Raw genomic sequence first — 16499 nt, 5'->3', positions numbered from 1 at the left:
AGGGGGGATCTTGATGCACAACTATTTGTTTTTTCTGAGGACTGGCAGGCATTACAGCTGCTGGAGTGATTATTTGTGCATAATGTGCCTAACCTATGAACCAGGGCAGGGATAAATAAAGGCTGCATGCTATACCTTACTGCACTAGACTAAGATATACTGGTGGAGAGTACCTTACAAACAGTGAAAATACATCACTATTGAAGAGATAAAATGCTGCAGATTACACTGACACAAATGATCAGGTTTAAATACATCAATTTTTACTGTAGTAAAACTTTTACTGGAGTCTTAAAGAGAAATAGAGCACACCATTTCTCTTGGGAAAAGAAGTGTGAACTGACACAGTGCAATATTCTCAGAAGACATTGATTCATAGGGTGAGCATCCATTCCTGACTACTCCAGGAGCTAGCAAAGTCATTCACCTTTTAATTTCTGGTCAAAGTTCCTTTAAAAAAAAATCCTTAGTAGCACAAGTTTTCCTGGAGATGACGTAATTGAGCAAACTCGCAATGACTTTTGCCATGCTTTCACTGGACAATACAACTGCATTTAAACACAAATATAAAATATTCAATGCTTCTAGGTTCCTGAAGTGTAAGAGTGCACAAATCTTGCACCACAAAAAACAGTCCTGGCCATTACAAAGAGGCTGTATTCTAGGTTGGAAACTAGAGAATGGCAATGCAGGGCATGTTGGAGAAGCCAGACAGCTTGCTAAGTTACTGAGACACAAAGAACTTAAAAGTACAATTATAATAGTTGAAAGCAAGCTAAAAACACATTTGAAGATTTATGCCTAACTTGGACTCCACAATGTAACTTCAAAAGGACACCAGCTATATCAGGCACTTTAACTCTGAAAACAAATTAATAGAGCTCACATAAACTATGTTGTTAATAAAATAATTTTAAAGATTTTATGCAGTACTTATGATTATAGTACCTCATTTAGTTTCTTGATAAAGGTTGACTGAGAAACATTCAGCTGGTGAACAAGCAAAAAACAAGATATTTTTGATGACAAAATAGTAATGAGAGAGGTCCACTATGTTTCCTTTGAGTTTGTTTATGATCACCACCCCCACACAAATATTTGGTTCAATACAGGTTTGCAAGATATTTATTATATTTATATCTTATCTTCCAGGTATAACTGGCTCCCTCAGCAGCTCACAGAAATTAAAATCCACCCAGACTCAAAAATAATATGTGGTGGGCAGGTAGGATGGAAAAGAGGGAGAAGGAAACCATCAATTCAACCCCCCTCCGTTTACTATTCCCAATAAACACTTTCTCAGAGAGCACCAGGAAGGCAAATGACAGAAGAGCCTAATCTTCATCATGACATCCCTGTAGATTCCCCATCTGAGAAAGCTCATGGCAGCAGCAAGTCCTTCAGCAAGCTGGCTTGGCCTATTTCTGAAAGCTGCTTCCACACTGCATAGACTATAGTGGCCTTGTAACAGCTATAATTCCTCGCTCCATGTAGCGAGGTAACAGAAGGACCACGTGGTCACCACTGCTGTGGCTGCAAGGTTCCTGACCCAGGAAATTTCAGTGAGTACAGTCATTACAGCAGCTATAGCACCAAACTGTATCAATTAAGTCTGTGGAACAGATAACAGAAGGATCCATTAGATGCTGCCATGGTTTCCACAAGACTTGGAGAGCTCGAAACAATCTTTTGGCTGTCTCAGCAGCAGCTGCTTCAAATGTTTTCCTCTTGTCAAAGAGCATAGGACCCTGAGACTCACCTTCCTCAAACAGGCCAATACCTCACACATGTACATTAACTGTAGCTGCCAAGAAAGTTTAATAGCTTAAAAGAAGTATACTACACTAGTAGCTGTTTTAAGAGGAAATTAAAGGACTGGAATTCCTCAAAATGTATTTGCAAAGCCAGAAATTTTAAACCAATAGACCTAAGCAAACTGAAGTAAGTAGGGCTATCTATATTCTGAAGCTGGAAAAGTTCGTAAAGTTGGAAGGTGGAAGTTTGTAAAGATCAAGAAAAGCAGCATAAGTAAAACTGTTTAAAATTACTGGGAAGCAATTTCTTCTTCTAGCATGTGTTTTTAAATAGCTATCAAAACAGAATCCACCTACCAGTCTGGTATAGTATGCCAGTCAGTGAATATTCCACCTGTACATTGAGCTCCACATTCAATGAGATGACCCGCAAGACTGAAAAACCAAGAGCAATATTCAATATCAAGCTGTAACATAAATGTATCAGCATTTTAATTTAATGCTAGACACCCTAATGTATATTCATCCAGATTATATTTTAATTCTTAGAAGGAAAAAAACTAAAGTAAACAAAAATTATACCTTTTTCTCTGATTGGTTCATAAAAGATTTTTCATATGCATCTATTAGTCCATTTGATTTTACATGCTATCACTGTGTAAGAAGAAAGTCTATGTTTTTAGTACATAAGGGTTCCAATACCAAATGTGTTCACTGACTGTTTATATAATTAGATCTTAGCTTCTTCCATCCATTTGATGGATGAAAATAACATTTGTTCTATCTAATCAGACTTCCTGTATAAACAAAAACTGTGGAATATTAACAAATAATTTAAATTCTGACTCATCCATTTATAAACGTTGGCCACAATTCTAACTCCACTGGGCTTGATCCCACTACTCAACTTAGATAAGCTTGGAACCTTCCTCCAGTGCAAAGAAACTTCCTTCAACACAAACGTGATAGCACCAACCATCTTCAGAGATGCATGAATGCTGATATCACCAATATCCACTCATGCACATAGGGCTGGAGCCTACCTTTCCCATCAGCTAAGAATGGAACTGTCCTCAGTTACAAAGTGCCTTCACACAGTCCAAGGGGCACCAGTGGATCCTGGTCAGAGTTCATGCATTTCAGAAGAGATGGCTAGCTATTGGGTTGACTGAGTTAACTGTCTCTCTGGGATGTGTGTGTGGGGAGGGGAGGGGCCTGGAAGTCTATCCCTTTCCCTCTCCCCAGCATGGAAGGGCTCAAAGACTGTATTCTAGCCTAGCAAAGGCACATAGCCCAAAAGAAATTCAGTGCTGGCGACGCTGGTAAGTGCACAGATTTCCCATGCCAGAATCAGGAGACAAACATCTAGAAAATATAGCAACAGAAACAGTGCATACACCACCCTAATTCTGCACATTTTTTTCTAGAGTAGCAGAAGACGTTTGAGTAGAGCCTCATTTGCTTCCACCCACCCACCAACTTCATGACCAGGACAAACATAATATACCTCCCTGAAGTTTACCGCTTCTATATTGGAACTGTAGTTTATCTTCTAAACCTGATACATTTATCATTACATTTGTAAGAACTTAACTTGTAGCTTTTAGGCTAAAGTTTCATTAGTGAATAAATATCTGCTGTTGGATTTAGTAGGAAAGCACAGATCATACTGATACTGTCGTATTTACCTTCCTGCTGCTAAGAGGCTGAACTCATCTCTCTTCCAGCCAAACTATTAAAAAAATGTTTGGAGTGTTAAGTGCAGTACAAATAAATGATGTGCTTAATATCAAGAGAATATGATCCAAATCACCATGAGTGCAGTACTGTGCAGATTGCCAAACTTTAGTAAGAACCATTTTCCTCTCCTCCCCTGTTGGACACTGGGCACACAACTAGGTGAAACAAACTAGTAGGAAAGATCCAACACTCACACAGACCTCCCCCTCTGCTTTGTGCAAATTACTGTGTACATGTGCAGATGGGACAGGGCAGAAAACCAGGTCTTACTACAGAAAAGGGAACTCTCCATAAGATGGAGCTTCTCCCATGGCAGACTTGATCATGTTCCAAAGATCAAACAAGTAAAATGTTTTAGAGATATAAAGAAGGGTATCCGAGAATCTTTAAAACAGAATGCAATACAGTACCAGAGTATGCTAGCAGCTTAAATACCTAGGTTGTAAAGTACAGACTCAAATTTTTAACATTCCTAGCTAGCAATGTTTAAGACTGAGCACCTTTCATTTTAAAATTAAATTTAAAATTAAATAAAGATGTTGTTTCCTTCTCAAGGAATACTTGCATTAATTTTTTTAACCTAAAGATTCACATTTAAGTAAAAATTATCACATTTTAAAAATAATGAAACTAATTGATTTTTTTGTGCCACCTTGTGGCAAGTTTTATTATTTACATGTTGTAAATGGAATTAAACACTAGAAAAATAAACAATAGGGTCGTGAGTAAGTATCTGCACTTAGATTTATTATTAGAAAAGGAACGAAGAATAAAAATGAAGAATATAAAAAGTTTGCAAATATCAACATCAAATGTTACGAACAAAAGATTGCATGCATCTTACTCTTGTTCCACGGAAAGAAGAGGAAAGTGAGGCACTCTCACCCAACTTCCCTCCACATGAAGTCCTACCTAACCAACATGGTTTGTTGTCCGAGACAGGCCCCTTTCTATGATCAACACCTTGCAGGTGATATGAGAAAAAGGAAAGGCAGCACTTCATGGCAAGTCAATAGAATACAATTCAAAGAAACTAAATTGACGCCATAAAATTTGGATATGCTTGTTTGACAGAACAAACACACATGCTGGAATCTGCAATCTAAGCTTTGTGTGTCCTTAGAAAGAAGATGAAAAATTCATCCATCTAGAAAGACAAAAGTCTGTAAAAATACTTCAAAGTAAAAATACTCCAAAGTAAAATTATCTAGATAATCTCTATTGAACAATTTGCTAATGGAAAACAACTTCCTAAATGGAGATATTTTATGTTTTCAGCATGCATCAAGGATTACACAGCAGTACTTGAATGCATTAACAGCAACACACATGTAAACGGGGATAATTTTTTTTCTACTGTAGTTGACCAAACATCAACAACCATTAACAACAATCTTTAGTTCTTCTAACTTATCAGGTACCTGGGGTATATAGTAAAAGCCTTATTATAATAATGAGTAGTACTCATGTAAGAAATACTTCGTAACAAATGATAATAACTTACTGCTATAAGAAGTATTAATACACACTTACAGAATGGATTAGTGGTCCTAATACAAGGCTGCTGTCAACACATCTGCCAGTCACCACAATATCGGCTCCTAGGTCAAGAGCTCTACTTATTGGTCTTGCGCTATGGAAATAGGACTTGCAGTTATATTGTATTAGGTTCATCTTTTCAAAATTTATGTTTATCATAAAGATGAAATTTATCCCAAATTTACTATATCTCCATTTTATCATAAAGGTTCAAAATACAATCCATCAGAACCAATTTTTGCATAGTATAGTTTTCACTAAACGGATCTTGTGAGAAAACAGATTGTGCTGGGCTTCACTCTGACAGATGATCATATTCAAAATATTAAATGCAAAGGAGGAGGAGGAGGAGGAGGAAGAGGAAAGAGGAGAAAGGAAGATGAAACAGGCACTTCAGTAACCAGAGTTTACATCAAACTCTAGTCATGGACTAAGTGGGTAGTCTTAGGCAAGCCACTGTCTCTCAGATTCAGTTTTCTACAAAATTAAAACCATAGCAAACCATGTTGCAGGATTATGATGAGTTTGACTGGACTATGAAAATACTGATTCCTGCCTAGTAAATAAGCATGTCGATACAAACAAAGCTGAATTCTCAAAATACTCTGCAGACCAACATAGCTGCCCACCTGAAACTTAATTAGTTTCAGGTGGGCAGCTATGTTGGTCTGCAGTAGAAGAGCAAGATTCAAGTCCAATAGCAACTTAAAATACCAACAAGATTTCTAAACCAATTTTTCTCCCCTGCAACTACTTCAGATTTGGTGATGACTGGGCACCCATATGGCACCACAATATGCAAACATTTTCACAGCTGACTTGGAGCTGCGCTTCTTTGGCTTCCACCTGTTAACACTCCTCTTCTGCTTAAGATTTATTGATGACATTTTTATCATCTGGATTCACGGGGGAAAAGCACTGGAGAAATTTCATCAGGCCTTTAGCAATTTCTACCCCACCATCAACCTGACCATGAATCAATCCACAAACACATTTTCTAGAGACTGCTGTTAACAAATGGAACTGCTGTTAACATGTTGTTAACATGATGGAAGCATAAAAAACACCTTACACTGCAAACCTACAGATCCTCAAACATATCTACACAGCTCCAGTCAACATCTTAAACACACCAAACAATCCGCTGTCTACAGCCAAGCTCTACACTACAGCTGCATCTGATCTAATTCATCTGACAGAGATTCTCACTTATGGGATCTACAACAGACCTTTTTAGAATTACAGTATCTACCTTATGTAGTAAGGAAACAGACTGACAAATACCAAGGGATAAACTGCTACAAGACAGGCTCAAAAGAAACAACAACAGAACACCACTGGTGGTAACACCCAACTCTCAGCTCAAACCAGTTCAACACATACTATACCAGACAATGATACTTTCCTCTCACAGACATTGGGAGGCAAATCTTATATTGCTCACAGACAGCCCCCTAACTTTAAACAACTTCTCACTCTCTGGGACCAGGGCCTGCAATATACCAAGTTTCCAACTCTGTCCCCATATTCAATCTAACTTCACAATCACCAGACCTAATGATACCATCCATATATCTCAGATTCATTAACTTGTTCATCTTCCAACATTATATGCACCATCAAGTGTCAGCAATGCCCTTCCATTCTCTACACAGGACAAACATAGAAGTATAAATGGACATATGCATTAAAAATCACAACATTCAAAAACCAGTGGGAGAACACTTTAATCTTCCAGGACATTCATTTAATGACCTAAAAGTGGCAGTTCTCGAACAGGGAAGCTTCAAAGGGAGATTACAACACAAGTCTGCTGAACCTGAGTTCATTCACAAATTCAGAACAATGTAGCATGCAGGGCTGAATAGGGACATAAGATTATTAGCTCACTACATATAATTTTCTCCATTTCCTACCCTAAACGTTTCTTCTCTGCTCCAGTCAAGCTGATTACATTTTATATTGTATCTTTGCATCCCGACTTCCTTCTTTGTAACATCCCTCCCACCTTCTCACTGGGATGCAAGGGCTCGGGAATCTCCATTCCTACTTGTATCTGACAAAGGAAGTTTTGATTCGCGAAAGCTTATACCCTGGACATCTTGTTCATCTTTAAGGTGTTACTGGACTCAAATCTTGCTCTTCTAGAATTAAGGTTCAGGATGGCCTTTAATTCCACTAAAGATGGTATACCATAAAATCTTCGATACAAAAAAATTTGTAGCCCTTTAATGAAGTATTCTTGCCCATTAGCTATAGGTACTTGTTGGTTTCACAAAGAAACAACCAGAAGCTGTGATATTTTCTGTCATTCTAACAACTATAGCACTACCTACTGACCCTACAAACATTTCTGAGAATTTATCACAGCTCTTTTGCATGTTGTCCAGCAGCTACTTGTGAATCATCAGGGAAATTATCTGTCACATTAGGAATGCATCAAATCAAGGTACAAAATCATTTTGGCTGCTTCAAAATTTAACCTAAGACAGGCAAGTAAATGCATACAATGTCGATTATAACAAGCACCTTCTCAAATATCTTTTTCAAAAATAATTTTTAAAAACTTACCCCAAATACACATTCATACTGTGAATGCTTTCTGGAAATAACCTCCCATTCATTGCTTCTGGGACAGTTTCTTTTATGTTGTTTACCTGTTAAAATTTTCCAGTGTATGTATTTAATATAAACATAATTACATTGCAAGTAAATATTTCTGTGATAGTATTGGACAAAAATTGATTAAATGTTAAATTTACAAATATGATAATTTTCAGAAAACCATTCCATACGTAACCAATAAAAGATAGTCACGCATAATTTCACTTGATCTTCCGGACATGGAAATTATAAAGGATTGAAACATTATGCTATTAGCGTCTTTAACTTGAATCTACAACATCAAACTGAAAATAAATCACAGATTTCTAAGGAACATATTACCAGGTGCATTTAAGGCTGCAGCTTTACTGTGTAATTTATTTATACTGAAGTATTTTCACAATTTCCATTTATTTTAATGGAATATGACTAACAATATCACTAACAGTTTGCTTTTATTTAGCATATTTTTAGGCCAAATTTCCATTCAAAAATACTCATGAGTCATGACAGCTTACAACTATGGATATAATGGTGGTGGAAAGTGCTGTAAAGTCATAGCAGACTTACTGTGACCCCAATGGGGTTTTCAAGGCAAGAGATTAACCGGTATGGTTTGCCATTGCTTGTAACCTTGGTCTTCTTTGGAGGTCTCCCATCAATTACTAACTGACCCTGCTTAGCTTCTGAGATCTGATAAAATTGGGCTTGCCTGGTCTATCCAGATCAGGGAATGAAGTTAACAGCCATAACATGTTTAAAGTTAATCAATAACAATAAAACCAATGCAAGGTCATTTAAAATCCAGATAAAATATTAAATTTTTTTCAAATACATTTTTAAAGAACACTAAAAAGCCTGAAATGATGCTGTGACACACTGCCCTTTTAAAAAGCTTAGAAGTGCTGTACAAACTTCTGAAGGGATGTGAAGGACTGTGTTAATGCTTCACAGAAACAGAGAGCCTTGAGTGACAGGTAACTCCAAGGAATCTGATTGGGTAGCATCAGCTGAAAAAAAAAAGACTTCTGAACTGGATGCTGGTAAGAGGTGAGTCTCGAGAGAAGTCAAGTACTGACGCTTCAGAATTCAGCCCTGACTGAGAGCAGTTTAACACTGACAGAACTGGGGGAAAGTTGGCAAGGAAGTTTGAGAAGTAGGTGAAGACACTCATTTGGGCCAAAGAAAGAGGATAGATCTCTAGTGAGAAGAGAATTTTCCTACCCAGGTAAACAGGGAGTTAGCTCTGAAGAGTGACAAGATCCCTGGTCTGGTGTGGTTAGAAACTGCCTTTGGAGACCTTAAGAGTCAGTTAGAAACTCAAGACACAGAGAAATATAATTCTTTCTCAAGTCCAGAGCTCAGCAAATTTAATTGCGAATAAAATGAATTTACAGCGCAATCCTAAAGCAGAAAAATAGTTATACCTTTCTAAGCCCACTGACTTTACTTTTGTGAACAGGTTCTTCCTGTTCCCTGCTTCCACATCCTTGTTTGCTTGCACCAACAATCAAAACTCAACCAGCAGAAGGAGCAGAATATGTACAGTTCATCTATTGCATTTATGTGATGCTGACAAAATGTGTCTAAGGGAAACACCAAGAATCTATCCATGTTTTAAGCTTCTATGACAAATATGTTTTAACTTTTCTATTGTACAAAACATTAGCGAACTCTTTCAAAACAGTATTTTAAGAACCTCGACAGAATACCTCTCCCATCAAATCATCACCAGTAACAACTGCAATCTTCATGTCAACATCAGCCTTTTTCGCCACTTGTTGCAGAGCAGCCGCACAAGCAAGTGGATTAATTCCACCAGCATTACTGACAATTCGGACACCTAAGTGAGACACAAGGGTCCAAACCATAAGCATTGTGTACGTTGCTAATATATACCAAATCCATTTTTAAAGTATTGTTGTTCATTTTGTTTGACACATACTTAGCTCCCAATGTTGCATAGTGTATGTGTGATACAACAAAAACATGCCTTTAGCCACTTGCCTACTTCCTCATGCTGAAACTAGATTAAAATTTGTTCTGTATTTTTTTCTTTCTGGCTGTTGATATGTAACAAATGATACTAATATGTTTAACTAGGCAAACTAGCACATTTTTGAGCGTCTATGAATTATTTTCTAGATTATTATATTTGTCAATTATTTGCTAGAAACCCTTATGAACCTACTTGACCGCTACAGCATCTTCCAAGGCCCTGTTTTGGTTGTACCTACTTTCTGAGATTAGGTGGGTGGTAGCCCAGGAAAGGACCTTCTCAGTTGTGGTATCAAAGCCCTAGGAAGACTCATCTGTTCCCTTCTACTTACTTTCTCTGTCTCTCTCTCTCTCTCAATAAAGATTTCCTATAATGTATCAATCTGCTGTATATGTTTCCCATGCTGCAAAACAGTAAGTTTTAACATTAAAGATAACTTCATGATTTTATAAAACCAAAACTATATATCAGAAAAGTTACTTTGTTTCCAAAATCTAGCAAAGACAATTCTAGCTGCCATTTTATGTGTGTATTTAAAATATTTAAATGCTACCTTTCCATCCCAAAATAGGGTCCCCAAGGCAGTGAATAACAGATAATTAAAACATTAGAATTACATTTAAAATACAAATATAAATACAGGAAAACATATTAACTTTATAAATACACACACACAATTAACACATTTACTACCATTTGGTATCTTTTAGGATCCATGAGAATATAATTAAGTAGTTGTATTTCAGGGCTGAGTAGAACTTCAAGCCTAAACCTTGTCTTAGTTTATCTACTACTATTTTCCAAAAGGTTTTGCCCAATCACATTTCTATCAGAGTTGTATAAAGTCTACATTAGGAGATTTACAGTATCAACTAGTGTTAAAAGCCTCCAAGTGGTGGCTGGAAATCTTCTGGAATTACAACAGATCTCCAGCCGACGAGCTCAGTTCTCCCAGAGAAAATGGCTACTTTGGACAGTGGACTCCATTGCATTATATGCTGCTGAGGCCCCTCCCCTCTCCAAACACTGCCCTCTCCGGGATCCACTCTCAATATCTCCAAGAATTTCCCAACCCAGAGCTGGTGACCCTAGTACTAATATAACCTTGATGAAAATGTATAAATTTCAGATAATCTCTGTGGTGTAATATACCACTGGTTTCTTTTTACTATATTTTTTAAAAATAGAAGATATATTGACAAAGAAGAACCGCTCGAATATAATAAGTATAAAAAGTACATGTAGACTAAAAAGAACACAGGTCTAATATTTTAAAAGGTTAAACTAGACAACAAGATCAGTTTTGATTTCTTAAGCCAATTCATACACAATTTAAAAATACTGCATCAATCTGAAATATAAATGTGTTTCATCATACCTTTCTTATGAATATCCTTTATATAAGGAGACATTGCAGTTAATACAAAATCAGATGTATATCCCAAATCCTGAAACAAATAACAATTAAATTGCAAACATTTTTACCAAGGCAAGCAAATTTTCATTTTGCTACAGAAACTCCATTTAAGGAGTCCAGAACAAAATTTCTCAAAAAATCGCCCAACCTTTCCAAATCTATCTACACAAAGCACAGACTTTTAAAAAACATTTCAAACCTTAATCTTTTTCTAATGAATCCCCTGAAAAGAGTCCTTCAAAAAATCTGCAATCATCTCTCCCCCAGCAGCATTTTGGGGCCGGGGGCATTCAGGATTACATTGGGAGGCAAGAAAGTCACACTCCACAGCTAGAATCCCTTCTGCCCACAGGAATGCTGCACTGAATCCAAGCCAATGTGCGCTTCAGAGAGAGACAGACAGTGCTTTTTAGATCACAGTCCACCAAAAGATTAAGTGCACATGTGTACTCGGCGACTACCACTTTGTGTAGTTGGGTGACTACCAAATTTTTTTGGTAGATTGTTTCAGAATTAGAAACATACATCAAGCGTTAGTGAAGCCATATGAAGAATAATATTCTCAGATGAAAAACATCAGACAAATAATCCAGTCCTCAAATCACTCTTTAGTAGTACTACTGCTATTAATTTCAATTATAATCCTACAGTACAAGCACTGTGAAAGTTTAATTCAAGAGGCCACATTCTAGTGCATCAGCAGGATAGCAAAGAACTTGCTCTACTTTTAGAGCATTCATTACACAAAGCTTTCCAGTAATCTATTCTTTGCCCATCTGCACCTCTGGCATGATTCAGCTCAGTGACATTTTATTTCCAAAGTCAATACTTTCTATTGCTGACATTTCTTAAAAGAAAGACATAATTAAACCTAACATTTTAACTAACTGATGCTTGTGATCAATAAAAACCCATGCAATTCAGGCCTATGTCCAATGTAACACTTTTTCTATCCCTGAAATATTTGGGAGTAACTCCAGTGGAAGAATACAATGGGCCACGTTGTGTCAGAATACTTGTGGTTATGTTGCCACACAAGAGCCATATAGATGGTCTATCAATATATGTAATTGCAAACTACCTACCCTCTACATGAGTTAATCAAGGTTGTATCAGACCATTCACGAGACAAAGGGACTACTGAGGGAAATCCCCATGTATGGAGAAAATTGTAACTTCATAAAATCAAACAAAAGAAGAAAAAACTAAAAAGCCAGGCTTACAAGGACTAACAGTGACTCCTAAGTACACTTTCCTGGAAGTAAATCCCATTGAACAGGCTTGAGTAGAATTCTGAGTAGGCCTACTAAGAATGACACTGTAAATATGCTCTAGAAGAGATCAAAGGCTAGGAGCACTTGAGCATCAGTTAAAGGGGGAAAGAAACCAGCTCAACCCTGGAAACTATAATTATTATAGAAAGTAACATTTTAAGTAGTAGGGTGGGATTTCAAAATTGTTTATTCCCTACCCCCACCATGATTTCTCGTCAGCCTAAGCCTGTATCTAATAATAAAAACCGTCTAGCTGCCATTGTTATGATAACAAAAGCAGCAATCTAAGACATCCACAGACAGGGTGGGGATCTCTGCATACTTGTGGAATTCTTAGAAAATAAACTAACCCAAAGGAAGAAAAATTCTACAACTGGTGTGGTGAGTATAGACTTCAGGAACACAGACTATTAAAGGCATGAAAAGAAGGGAGGAGAAATCAGCCTACTTGACTGCAGAAGACCAGGTGGGTGGGGGTATGGGGACAATGGCATGCTCTCAAAAACCCAGAAGTGATGTCATGCTTCTTGAGGAACTGGCCAAAACTCTAGGAAAAACTAGAAGTGACATCTCTAGGAATTTCAAAACCTCTATTACTTTTTATTCCCCCCCCCAACTCTGAGTGGCAGTGAGAAACACCACCTGGGGGTAGGGGATGTCTAGGTATGGGATTTCAAGGGGCTGGAAACCCTACTACACAAGCCCTGGGAACTTTCAAGAATCTTAAAGGTTAAAATTCTGGGGAGTGGAGTTTCAAAATTACCCCCTACCTCATGAATCCTCACAGTCACCCTCCCAATTTCGTTCTGACACATCAGTTTAGATGTTTTGTGCTCCACAGTATAGACTGAAAGGTATTTCAGTAAAAAGGGGAAATTATATATCATTACTGGCCTTGAAATACATACAAATACAAGCCATTTTTTAAAAATACAGTCAAGTGAATTTTCTGGACTCTAACATCTGCATAAAGCTACAGTAAAAATGCACTGAAAATACTGAAAATTCAGTATACTGAAAATTCAAACAGTTTTTGCTGTTCTGGCATTTCAGAGAATTCCAAACCACTTAATACATTTTTCAATTGGTTACATTCTTATGATATTTGTTTTCTTGTTGTTTAAAGAACAGAGCAAATTTACTTACTGGAGATTTGGCTTTGGCAGCAGTTAACAAAGACATTGTAATTTCAGATAGGTAATCAAAAACCAGGAAATCCAGCTTCCCTCCATACAGCAACTGAGGAACTAATAAAAGGAAATGCTTAGCAAAAAAAACCTCCTAACAGCAATTTTTAAAAAAATTACTGCAAAATAATTCAGAAAACATATGCAACAACACTATGTGCCAATAAAGACCGATAATGCGCAGAAAACTGGGCATAGTCCTGGGTTATATGCATGGATTTAGGCATGAAATTAAAGGAGTGATTATGGAAGAAAAAGGAGAAGAAAATGTACTATAAATGCTCAATTACTAATTTTTAAAGTAAGAAGTGGCAAAGTTCAACACTGTCTGGACTGACCAGTAAACCTTGGTCCTTGGATGTGCAGCCAGAAGATCTCCCAGTAAGGTTGCTAGGCTAGGCTAAGCAACTGGCAGTAGGATTGGGGGAAGGGCCATGGTGGAGGGGCAGCTTTAGGAGCATGATGACATTATGTCCAGGGAACACTCAGAAGTAAAAGCAGGCATCCTAGAGTTACCCACTAGCATCTTGGTTTTCCTTGGAACTGACACTATCATGCTCACAACACTGCTGACTTATAAAATCTCCCCCACCCCTCCCCAGGCTCCACCCCCAAATTCCCCAGGAATTCTCTAACCTGGAGTTGGCAACCCTGATCCTATGCATATTTAATCAGAAGTAATTTTCATTGAGATGTATTAGATTTATTCCCATCTGCAAATAGTAGAATTGCAGCTTTGTAAGCTGTTAGGGGGAAATTCTCTTCTAAGTATAACCCTTTAGCCAAACTTCATTATAAGTTTAATCAAACTATGGTTCTGCAGAGGGGCATGCTGGGATGAGTCTTGGCTGCCTCCCTCCTTTGGTCTGCTTCTTCACTTACATGTAACACCCTTGCAAAAGTAGCAGTTTAGCTGCTGACTACGGTAGATAGGGGATGTCTCGGTGCTTTGTGATTTACAACAGGAGGTGGCCTCGAGAATGTTTGGATGTTTTAGTTTTACTACTCCCCCCAGTCTCACGAACATACCTCTCTTGCTGTGCAGAAAATATAACGGGGCACAATAAGAGTGTCAAATGCAACAGCAGACTATACGACCTGACAATCTTTTAGATTTTCTGAGTATATGTTTACTCATTTGTAAGAAGTAACTTGATATTCTAAACAAACTTTTTTGAAGATTTGTTTGTAAGAAAGTATGATAGTGGACAATGGCATGCATTGTCAGATTTCTGTGCATCAGTTTATTTGGGTCTTCTTACTCCAATAAACTTTTATACTTTGCCAATATTTCTGCCTTGGTTAATTTTGGTGCTAGATCCTCTTTTGGGGTCTCCCTAAATTGGGACTTTGGTGAGTTCCCCTCACAAAAGCTACCATCAATATGTATTTACAGACTGTTATGAATTATATAACCATTTAGGGGTTTGTTTCAAAAAGGAGAGGACTGTGTTGGTAGTGTAGTTTTAGAATTTGGGACCCCTTATATCTATACTTCTCTTGTGTTCAAATGTTTATGTTAAATCGGGTTTCAGCCGCATTACTGGTTGGAGTGAGTAAACATCAACTTTACAGCCTGAGCGCCACCTATAGTCTTATTCTTTCACCCGTTTTCCCGAATTTCTCAAAGCAAACTTCTGATGAGGAAGCGAGTCCTTCTAGTTACAAAAGAAAAGCTCCGTTGGGGTTGTTTGTGAGCAGTTTTGCAGCCCTCCCTTTCCCTTACCAAAGACCCTTCGCTGCTATGTTCTTCACTACATCCCTGAATGCTGTAACTTCTCACTTTTGCAGGTTAACCCTTTGGAAGCATCCAAGTTTCAAATAGGACTCCCCCAGGTTTATGTTTACAATTGCACCCTTCGGAGTATGGCGAATTACGTAAAACGAGTCGGTGCTATCACGAGAGAGGCAAAAAAGGGGCGAAGGGGGCAGCGTTAGGGGCAGCGCAGAGAAAACTTGGGCTGGGGACTATGGCGCTAGAGATGATGAGGGGAGGGGGTAGTACAGTGAATGCCGCAGAGGAGAAAAGATTGCAAGGCTGGATTCGCCAAGAATGTTCCAAGAAAAGCCGGCGTAGAAGGACGAGGAGGGAGGCTCTCCCTTTCCCGCTGGGAGGCGCCTCCGCTTACGCCGTGGCCAGGGCCAGGGCCAGGCCCTTTCGAGACGCGCTAGCAAGGCTCTTACGGCGCCTGGCCCTCGCGCGGCGCCCTCCTTTGTACCTGAGGCGGCCGTGTCTCCCCAGAAGCCTGAGGCGCAGCCTACCCGCACGGGGCTCGGCTGAGGGGCGCAGGGCTCGCTACTCCAGCGACGGCAGCCACTTCCCCGCCCCAAGAGCCGAGGGGCAACGACAGCTGCCTGGAGCCTCAGTACAGCGCGGCTGTTCATGTTGTCTCCTCACCAGGCCCGGCCTGGGCGGGCTCCTCGAAGGGAAGTTGCGCCGAGGAGGAGGAGGTCCGCCCGCAGCTGCCACTGCCACTCATTGCTAAGGGGAGATTATTGTCCGGCCTTTCGCTGAGAGCGGCCCGTCCAGCCACCCCCACGTTTCCTCTGCGAGTCGGGCCAGCGTTTGCGATGAGAATAAAAGAAGGCCACAATGGCCTTGCTGGACAAAAGTTCAACAGGTGAAGTCGGTCCGTGCCGCCGTTCTCCTCGCGCTAGGATTTGACTATCCCGCTTTTTTTGTAAATGGCGCTGCATAGCGTTACTACCTCAGCGGGTGAAAAATTTCCAAATGTGAAAATACAGTGATGGACGCTGCTGGGTCTTTTGAACTACTGTGTGTCATGGTGCTATTTAGGGCGATTAAAAATCTGTGTCGTAAACAAATAGAGAATCTTAATTTACACGTGGGGAGAGGGTAAACTTCACGTGTTAAATAGCAAACAGTGTTCACTTAAGTAGCTGCTGTTTGCATATATTTTAATAGTTTCATCAACAGGGCTCCATCTGAAGATCCTTAAATCCAGAGATTGGAGACATAAACGG

The 16499-nt window shown here is 38.9% G+C and overlaps 1 protein-coding gene across 2 annotated transcripts in view; it reads right to left on the bottom strand.

The window, feature by feature from the left end:
- LOC129337040 (uncharacterized) overlaps positions 1 to 15998 on the bottom strand; it is a 64751-nt gene extending 48753 nt beyond the window's left edge. The window contains exons 1-8 of one of the 2 annotated variants that reach the window (XM_054990498.1): positions 15734 to 15998; positions 13474 to 13574; positions 11015 to 11084; positions 9350 to 9480; positions 7605 to 7690; positions 5028 to 5127; positions 3443 to 3486; positions 2112 to 2189 (exon numbers count right to left, since the gene is read on the bottom strand). In XM_054990498.1, coding sequence (XP_054846473.1) covers positions 2112 to 2189; positions 3443 to 3486; positions 5028 to 5127; positions 7605 to 7690; positions 9350 to 9480; positions 11015 to 11084; positions 13474 to 13574; positions 15734 to 15899 — 776 coding nt within the window. In that variant the 5' untranslated portion in view covers positions 15900 to 15998. The remainder of the gene's footprint in view (positions 1 to 2111; positions 2190 to 3442; positions 3487 to 5027; positions 5128 to 7604; positions 7691 to 9349; positions 9481 to 11014; positions 11085 to 13473; positions 13575 to 15733) is intronic. The other variant, XM_054990499.1, reaches the window with a different exon arrangement.
- Between the last annotated feature and the right edge of the window lie 501 nt (positions 15999 to 16499).

This window comes from Eublepharis macularius, chromosome 10 (genome assembly GCF_028583425.1).
Source record: "Eublepharis macularius isolate TG4126 chromosome 10, MPM_Emac_v1.0, whole genome shotgun sequence".
NCBI lineage: Eukaryota > Metazoa > Chordata > Lepidosauria > Squamata > Eublepharidae > Eublepharis > Eublepharis macularius.
Note: the sequence above shows the minus strand (reverse complement) of the source record. Positions and strands in the feature narration are given on the sequence as shown.